Source organism: Zeus faber (assembly GCF_960531495.2).
Source record: "Zeus faber genome assembly, chromosome: 18".
NCBI classification, from domain to species: domain Eukaryota; kingdom Metazoa; phylum Chordata; class Actinopteri; order Zeiformes; family Zeidae; genus Zeus; species Zeus faber.
The window spans coordinates 10923721-10933767 of NC_137210.1; the positions used below are offsets into that span (position 1 = coordinate 10923721).

General features: G+C 41.8%; 1 protein-coding gene across 2 annotated transcripts; it reads left to right on the plus strand.

Annotated features, from left to right (window-relative positions):
* Nucleotides 1–682: 682 nt before the first annotated feature.
* shox (shox homeobox) lies at nucleotides 683–8458 on the plus strand. Of its 2 annotated transcripts, none has more exons than XM_080019735.1 (6): nucleotides 683–1018; nucleotides 2308–2516; nucleotides 5087–5144; nucleotides 5385–5494; nucleotides 7568–7780; nucleotides 8238–8458. In XM_080019735.1, the coding sequence occupies exons 1-6, from the start codon at nucleotides 775–777 to the stop codon at nucleotides 8325–8327; spliced, it is 924 nt and encodes a 307-aa protein (XP_079875861.1). In that variant the 5' UTR covers nucleotides 683–774; the 3' UTR covers nucleotides 8328–8458. The 2 variants fall into 2 exon arrangements, with proteins under 2 accessions (XP_079875861.1, XP_079875862.1); XM_080019736.1 differs by having other exon boundaries at nucleotides 5406–5494.
* The last annotated feature ends 1589 nt before the right edge of the window (nucleotides 8459–10047 follow it).

Here is a 10047-nt window from a genome sequence, read left to right on the forward strand (position 1 = left end):
CTGTGTGTATTATTAAATATATATATATATATATTTTTTTTTTTTTAAATCCAAATGCAACGTTATAATTAACCTCTGCGTGTTGATAGAATTATTACCAAAATATAAAATATTTCCAATGAGTTGTAATAAATTGCCTAGAATCCGTTGTTGAATTCTTCCATTAAGGAATAAGATTTTAATTATATTTCCCATCCGAGAAAAAAAAAAAAAAGTAAAAAAAAAAATATTGAGGGGTGGGGTAAATGCTCGTTTTGTGTATATAAAAACCAAGTCATGCACAATCGCACCTAAATAATTAAACACAGCACAGTGTTTGCGGCACCGTGTAGAGCCTATATATCTTAATGAACCCTAATTTAATTAACCACCTCCATCAGCGCATTGATTTCTGGAAAAGAAAAAAAAAAAAAGAAGAAGAAGAAGAAAAAAAAAAAAGCTGCTGAAAGTTGAATTCTGGAAAAGTGGAGCCGGAGCCTAATTGCCCAAGACACAGATCCACACAGATACTGGGGGAGGGCTGGGCCGAGGTGGCCGCGTATAAATACCGTGCTCTCCAACACACAGTCATAACAGCAGGAGTGATCCCACCTTCTCCTCCACCCCTCATACCGCTGCCTCCACCAAAAAGGGAGCAGCCAGACAGCCTAGTGTAGCGTCGGCGCCGCAAACATTTATTTTTTTTTATTTTTTCTTTGACGGCGGTGGAACTGATCTGAAGGGACCGGGCTTTTTTTTTTTTTTTTTTCTTTCCGGGGTTCCTCGCTCCGCGCCATGGAAGAGCTGACGGCGTTCGTCTCCAAGTCGTTCGATCAGAAGAGCAAGGAGAGCAGCAAGGAGAGCATCACGTACCGGGAGGTTCTGGAGAGCGGCCTGGCCCGGGCCCGGGAGCTGGGCGGCTCGGAGAGCAGCCTGCAGGACATGACGGAGAGCCACTGCCCGGTGCATCTGTTCAAGGAGCACGTCGAGCTGGAGAAGGACAAGCTCAAGGAGTTTACGGTCTCCAGGGCCACGGAAGGTAAGATCCTAACGCGGTGAATAACGTTCTAACGCCGGGGGTGGGGTGGGGGGGGGGGGACGTGCGAACCGCCGCTGCCCGTTTGTTTTGAGCAGCGATCGGAGCGATTCGTTGCGGGAGAAACTGCGCTGAAATAATAATAATAATAAAAAAAAAACTCCAGAGTCATTGGATCAACTTGAAAAAAATGCTTCCATTGGTGGAAAAAAAAAAATCCGTATTTCGTACGGTGTTCTAAACTTGAATGTAAGAAATTAAGACGCGCGTTTTAAGTTGAGAGAACCGAACACGTTTGTCAGGTTGAACAAACAACTTATTTTTCTTAAGTTGATCAAGTGACTCGCATCCGATTGTTTGTGTTGTTGTATTTCGGTCTTTATAATTAAACACGGAATGGCTCTGACACACGGGCTGGTACAGCTGACAGTCTTCACAGCTATTTCCTAACCGATAAAAGCACGATGGTTATTCGGTTAAATTCAGGAGTTAAATTCCCTTAAATATATCATTGAACCTCACAGTGAGCGAGTAGGCCTGCTTTAAATTCTTCCTTTCTTTGTAACCACAAGCTGTTTTTCACTTTACATTCTTCTTACAGCGACACAGAACGTCAGTCACATGTTTATCTAGTATTGATTATCTATTTCCGAAATTATAAAATTTTCTATTATTATTATTATTATTATTATTATTATTAGATTCTGCAGGAGGTGCAAAACATTTTCTGGCTGTTATTTACCCTCCAAAGCGTTCTATTAATAATAGTATTTGCCAAGCCAGCTATTATTAAAAAAAAATGTTATTATATTATAAATAACACGGACGATATAAACAATTCTGGTCTGTGCAGCCGAACACATATTTTTTTCTTTAGTGGCATTTTAAATTGTGCGAAAATAAATTATCTCACTTCACTTTTGTGAGAAAATATCGACAGGCCTAAACCAGAGGAGCTTGTTAAGGGCTATAAGAATAAACTCATTTGCAATCTAAATCTCCCCAAAACACAAGACCGTGCAGTTAATTAGCCCTACGAGTTCTAGATTGACTATATCTATAACTCCCTGCTCCCTAAATCACTCAAGGTCACATATTGCAAGCGTCAGGATCATGCCTTTATTTATTGGCTTAATAATATATTCCTCAGTTGTGGACGATGGAAATAAAGCAACTCCCTCTCATGACAAATTTAAACTGATAAAAAGGAACGTCTTGGGCGCGTGTGTGTGTGTGTGTGTGTGTGTTGGAGGCTATGGTGTAACTATTTGTATTTTTATCCTCGCAAACAGGGATATACGAGTGCAAGGAGAAGAAAGAGGACGTGAAGTCGGAGGACGAAGACGCGCAGAGCAAGCTCAAGCAGCGGCGGAGTCGCACCAACTTCACGCTGGAGCAGCTGAACGAGCTGGAGCGGCTGTTCGACGAGACGCACTACCCCGACGCCTTCATGCGGGAGGAGCTGAGCCAGAGGCTGGGGCTGTCCGAGGCCAGGGTGCAGGTGAGGACCCGGGCACCAAAAATTTTGGACGTCTGACGGGAGGTCCTAAACTTTAGGCCTGGTGTAGGGTGTGTATAAAAAAAACACCACACGCTGCAGAAAGTCAGAGCTCCATAGAAACGCATGCGTGCATTCAGCCTGCAGGCCTACTGTGTGCACGCGGTTATTTTGAGTAGCATTTTGAGTCGCGATTCACAGATGAAATCGGCGTTTCGATGGATTGTAGAGACACGCAAGGGTTTTCTAGAAATTAAAGAACACCAGGCGACTAAAAAAATAAAATCTTGGACACATCTACAAAATAATTTAAAGTGTCACAGACCTAGTTAAACGCAAATAAATTAAAAAAAACCCCATTTCAAATAAAAACAATGTTTTATTTGACAAATATAGGCTTTTGCAATATTTGAGGATTGGGGCTGTCCGTCTGGATATTTTCACTGTATGAGGCGACGCTTGTTTTGCGAATATTGTTGTCGAGTTCATGGCGGTCGACGTGAATTAAGAAGGTTTATTTATAGGAGCGCTCGTGCTGATGTGTTTAAAATGGAAACGCAGAGGTTGGAAGAAATTAGACGGATGGAAAACGCATGTAGTGAAAATGTGGAATGCTCATTGCTTATCGGCCTTTAAGATGTTTCCCTGCAAACATTTTAAATAATTAACTCGCAAACCACCACCAGGACTAACTGAGATTGAATATTAACGATAAGAACAAATATATGGACGGATCCTGTTGTTTTACGGAGTTGGCCTCAAAATGTTGAGACGCCCAATAGGCTAGCAAGTAAATAATGATGGTAAACCAAAGAAAATTACACGGATATTAAAACTTATTTTAGTTTTAATATCCACCGTTCACTTGATGCTTGCATGATTTGAGGTGCAGACGTGTACACCTTTATACATCTCTCTATTAGAGCTGCTTATGTGGCTTGGGAAAGTCTTAGCACATCATTAAAATGAACGAAGAACCCGAATGGCTTCGGGGGACACAGCTCTTAAATCAGCTCGTGTCCTTCCTCCCTTTCTTTGTATTATCTGCTATTGGCTTGTTGCCTCATAACAGATTAGAAATAACGAAATAGAAATAACTATCAGATGGGATTAACAAGCAGCATCTGTTTACAAGCCACCAATCATCTTGTTTAGAGATACCAAGATTGGGATATTAGTATTGGGTTTGGAGAAAATGTGCGTTATATTAAGGCTAAATCACGTGAATAATGATAAAATAAAATTAAATAAAATGCGTCCCCATTCCAGGACCACTGTCAAGCAAAGAAAGCATCGAAAATGTGTACATTTTCAAGATAGGCTCTGGTTTTTAAAATGAATTGGGAGGCGCTGTGATGGAGGTATTAACCTGCACTCCCAGCAGCTGTCAGGAATCTAATTGAAAGTTATGAGAGCTTGGTGAGGAGCAGGCACTAACTCGATTTGGACTGGGGTTTTTGGTGCAGGGCTAAATTAAATGTCATTATTCACTGTCTCTAATAAAAATCAAAAGGAAATGAGATTAGGGTGTTTGTGAAGCGCATCATTGAGTGGTCCTTAATGAAGAAATAACTGTCTGAACCAGTGTAGTTCACTTTGCTTAACATACTAGCACCTAATTCACATTGATCCCCGAGTTTGGATTGATCTGATGGTTTTTTTTTTCTTTCTGTTTGTCCATTTAAAAACACCCGTGCTTTTCATAAACACCTATGAGTCTGTCGTCATTAATAGTTGTAAATTCGATGGCTGTGGGTATAATAATATTAATATAATTAAAAATAACAACAGGCTACTAATAATGACAACAACAACAATAATAATAGAATGATAATATTAATAATAGGATAATAATAATAATAATAATAATAATAATAATGTACTTTGACTATATTTTTAATACATTAAAAAAGTCCCTACATTTAAAAATATATTATGAACCGGATGCAAACTGAAGCTATTTTTGTGTTACGTTATTTTCCAATAACGTAGCGTCCTGCACCTCATCGACAGGCGTGTTAGAACAGTCCCATCGACACGTGTTTAAGTGGCTGCGGCACCTTGAGTCCTCACACTGCGCCCTTTGTGGTCCTGCAGCCGCTAATTTTACAACTGTAAATGATAATCACTACGGGGTCGGAGGGGAGCGCACATAATGTTATTCACAAGGGCAAATTAGGTTGATGGTGATTAACAATAGACTGTGGCTCAGAGGCTCTTCTTATAGCCCTAAGTGGGGTTCGTTGAGCTTTCCTTTTTTTTTTTTCTTTCTTTTTTCTGCTAGAAATAATAATGGAAAATACGTTTTATGATTTTATTTTAATCTCGATGTCCTATAAAAATAAATAACCCCATTTACACCTCTACAACGAACGTAAGATGAATCTTTTAATATATAATGTAATTAAGGGCATCCACATAAATCCTAATCTAAATACTACAAATACGATTAGTAATAACGTTGTTAGGGTATGAACGGTGGATATAAGTAATTGATTTCCGAATTACATTTTTTTTTCCTAAATAAATTATTTGGAGATAAGTTACATTTACTTTTTGGTTTTGTTTTTCAGGTCTGGTTTCAGAACAGAAGAGCAAAATGTCGAAAACAGGAAAACCAAATGCACAAAGGTACATTTCAAAAAGCTTATTTCTATTCTATGGTTTTACATCCCCTATATATGATTTTATTTTTGTATCTTTTTATATTATATTTCATTACGAGATAAATGCATGCGTGTAAACCATCATTACATTCATTTTTTTTATGATAGTGCATTCCTCCTAACCCCTTTTTTTTTATCTGCAAGTGGAAATGTGAATTGCGGCCTCCTGATCTCACATAACAACAACTGTCTGGCTGTCTGACAGACATCTCTCCCTTCTCTGCAGGTGTTATTCTGGGTACTGCCAGTCACCTTGACGCATGCAGAGTAGCACCCTATGTCAACATGGGAGCACTCCGGATGCCTTTCCAACAGGTAGGCAACCTATTCATATCTATGTTGTGGGACTTCATCAGAATTTAGCCATTTCTCATCGTTGACCAGTTTTATGAATGAGCCAGAAAACCATTAAGTAGCTGGTCAAAGTTCAAATTCAGGCATGATGGAATTATTATTATAAGGCCAATATATAGGCTTGGTCAAATAATTTTGAAGGATCAGATGATCACTGAGCAATTTCAAGCCAGACCGAATGACTGAACAGTTTTAAGAGCGATTTGTGAGTTCAAACATGTGTGTGGTCGTGTCTGCTCGTTTGCGTGGTATTTTGTAGTATCGGCGGTTATTGCATTATTGCCGAATAATTTGTATAACTTGTGAACCAATCACAATCAAGTTCATATTCACAGGGAATGTGTGTGTATATATGAGTGTGTGTGTGTGTGTGTGTGTGTGTGTGTGAGAGAGATAGCAAGTTTTAAATTTGTGGTGGCGCTTGCATAGGGGTTTGGGTTGGGTTGCGCAACCTCATTACACCTTTCACCTCCTGGCTGTGCTGAGGTGGGGTCAGGGAAGCGTAGTGCGTGAAAGGAGAAGAGAGGTGGACAGACATTTGATCTGCTGCTATCTGCTCTTGCGTCCTGGCTGTTGCCGTGCCAGCTTCACCCCCGTGAAAAGCACCGGCCTAATTAAGCCAACAGTTCGGCAGGCGCGAGCACATAAAAGAGATGATGAAAGCGAGGAATGGAGTGGGCTCTGATGGATATTGGCGTTGAGCTGCATTGGCAGGGGTGGAGGCATGAGGCCTGCATACAGAGAGAGGTTCACTATGCAAGGGTGAGACAGGCACTGGGCTGGGCACGCATAAACACTCCCTCCAACACCCAGGCGCTGTGAACAAAAAAAATAATAATAATGTTTTGCACGAATGAATAAGTTAAGACTGTGTATGAATTCGTGAGCACATCAGGTGCACACTTGTATACGTGTGCAAGACAAACACATGCACACTCATACACACATTTACCAAAACGTGCACTTAGACAGAAGCATTTTGGTAGTAGCTTCACGTGATAGTTTTCATGTGAAGCTCCAGATTGCAGCACAAGGAATGATGTGGTCAAAGAGCCATTTAGAATCGAATTTGTTTTAAGTTACTAATCAAGATTAATAACATAGTACAAAAAAATATAAAATATATTACCCTGACCGAAAAAAAAATGCAGTATATATAATACAAACTGTAAATGTAACTCATGTAATACAGCTTATATTGAGTTATCCTTTTACCTATACAACATCATTTTATTCATTCTCAGTATTTAAGGCCATTTTGAAAGTGAAGAATTGCCTAAAATCTAACCATTATCTGAGTTAAAACCTGTGCTATACACCGCATGAAAGAAAGTTATATTTTGTTTGGATGAGAAATTGAGCAACACTAGTTTTTCCTCTGCATCCTGTGGTGTTTGAAAGTTATGAGGAATGGCAAGAGGCTGTTCATTTCTCTCTCTGAAGTAAGAGGATGCCTAATTTTCACCTACTTCTTATAAAATAATTGCCAAGAATGTGAAAACTGATATTCTATGCTCCTTATGACTCCCCCACCCCCTCTGCTCAGGAATATGTCTGGATAAATATTTATAACTCCAAATATGTGAATATCTTTTTAGTGCAAAATTGTTTATTTATGCAATTGAATACATAATCAGCATAACAAGATGGTGCATATTTCCAAGGGTATAACAGAGTTCTCAGTCTGAATTAAACCAATCTGCACTGGGTCCTAGAAAGACTTTGATTCTAGACTATTAAATTGGATGTGGTGCCTGAGCGCAATGTATGATTCATTAACTTTTAGAATAGCTGACACGAAGAAAAAAAAAAAAAAAAAAAAAAAAAGGCTCAAGCACAGAGTGTCGCCCCTTAACTATTTTCTTAGAAAACACACCGTAAGCAATGGCTTTGAGGGGGTAAAACTTGAGGGGGGATTTAATAGTGTCAGACTGTGAAACCTAAATCCTCCGCTCTCCTCTCACACACGCACACGGCCCCCGGGGGTCTGGGACAAGGACTAACCCAGTCTCCGTCTTTGGTTTCCCTATGCAGGTCCAGGCCCAGCTTCAGTTGGAGGGCGTCACTCACTCCCACCCCCACCTGCACCCTCACCTGGCGGCTCACGCTCCCTACCTGATGTTCCCGCCCCCTCCCTTTGGACTACCAATCGCGTCGCTGGCCGACTCGGCCTCCGCAGCAGCGGCGGTGGCGGCAGCCGCCAAAAGCAACAGCAAGAACTCGAGCATCGCCGACCTGCGACTCAAGGCAAGAAAACACACCGAGGCTCTGGGACTCTGACCCCACCGGGCTGCCCCTCCGCTCGCCTGAAGCCCATAACCGCCTCTCACACAAGACTGAGCCTGTGAAAAGGGCCATGACACTCACAGCTAAAACTAAACTAAACAACAACACTGAGCGAGAATAAAAGCGAGATAGAGAAAGAGAGAGAGAGAGAGAGAGAGAGCACGAGAGCAAGAGAGAGAGAGAGAGAGAGAGAGAGAGAGAGAGAGAGTAAGAAGGGAGAAGCACAGATAGAGAGAGAGAGAGTCAAGAGAGAGAGTGTGTGTGAGAGACAGAAAAAAGGGGTGGGAGAACAGTGGAGGAAGAAAAAAGAAGGAGGGGAGCGAGGAAATTGTCACAAAACCAGCTGCCAAAACAAACCACTTGTAGAGAAACGGTAATTAAATACCAATGAAATCACCTTGTACTTTTCGCCCAACAGGCAGGACTTCTGCGGGGCCAGTGGCTCAGTCCACTCCAGGCACAGATATCAACCCCAGGACCGTACAAACACATGTGGATGTCCGTCTAAGGGCCCGGGCCGGCCGCTCAGACGGGAAGACGTTATAACAAAGCAAACTGGCAGGCAGCAGGCAGCAGGCAGCAGCAGGGCCCAAACTCGAGCCTCACTGAAGCCCGCGCCCGCCGTGTTGAACAAATGCAGTAGGGTTGAGCTTGGGGGTGGGAGGGTGGGGGGCAGGGGCGGTTGGGGTGGGATGGGGTGGCAGGGTAAACAGACTCACGCGCCAACCACGGAATCGAAACGGCCCTCTCACCTTTTTTTCCCCCCACCTTAACCACCCCCTCCCCCCTAACTAAAAATAAAACGAAACAAACAAAGAAACGAGAAAATAGGAAAAAAAAAAAGAAGCAAAGCAAAGCTTTGTTTTCTCTCCGACCACTGTGCTCCCTGCTGCTGCCGTGCCCACGTTCCTCATGGAGGACAAACTGGCCTCAGTGGGACCGGCCTCCGTCCACATGTGACATACTTGTTTTTCGAACACTGCCATTCAACAAACCCACTACACTCCCCCAACCCCCTCGTCAGCCCCCCCCCCCCCCCCCTCCAGCTACAAAGTGAAAGGTCACTGGCCTCCGTTAGGGTTTCGATAACTTCACGCTGCGGACCTTTTGCTCGAACAAAAGCAACAAACCAATCTACTCGCTCTTTGCGGAAGAGAGGAGAGACATGTTACCCTGCTTTGCTGGGCGAGCGTGTCGGCGAGACGTTTTGCATTTTTTCGCTTCACATTGTGCTCTCTCTTTCCTTTATTTCTTTCTGTTTGTCGTGCTGTATCATGGGTAAAGAAGTGAAGATAGCGTTTGCACTTCAGGTCTCGTATGTGGGTGTTTACAAATGGCACTACAAGCAGATACTACTTTACTATTTGGGGGGGGGGGGGGCTTTGATATCATCATGCTATCAACAAATGGACACTATCTTCGATAAAGGGTTTAACTGCATTTTTTTTTGTAATTCTGAAAATATGAAGAAAGCATCAGTTCAACTGAAATGCAATGGTGTGCTGTAAGTGCAATACTGTAAATAGGAAAAAATAAAAACAATTAGCAGTTAACCCAATAAAGAGACCCGATGATATCCAGTCATTTTTTTTTTTTAAGCACTGATATCATCGGAGTGTCAAATTTCTTTGCCAAACAGACCAGTTTTTCTAAGGCGGTGTATATTATGTCACGTTTAATCAAACTTAACTCCAACCATGTGCCATATTCCACAAAAACCCTCAGTGTATTCAAGCATTTTTGTATCAGGTACAACTATTATAAATTGTCAAGGTGAACAACAGCACACGTTTAGATGCTACAGAAATAGGACGCGAGGTCTGGGAAGGGTCTTCTCACGACACACGAGCAATCTTTATCACAAGAGATCAACAAGACATGAAAATCCATTTGGGATCTTGTCGAGGGGTCTATTAGGAATAAACAAATCCGCATTGGAATCTGTACGAGACATTGTTGCTTTGTTTGGAAAATACGGTTCGCTTAATTCTGCATGTTAAATATGACATTTATTTGTTCACTTCTATATTAGTCTGCAAATTGCTTCAGGCAGAATTAAGAGCATTTCAACTCATCTTTTAAAAATGCAAACATTTTATTTTCGGGGCGCATTTTGGGAACACTGCTGTCAGAGCGCCCTCAGCATGTGGACCCTGCAAAGGTCCTGCCTCTCCCGATTTCTGGTCTGATCTTTTCTGTCAAAAAAAAAAAAAAAAAAAAAAGAATCT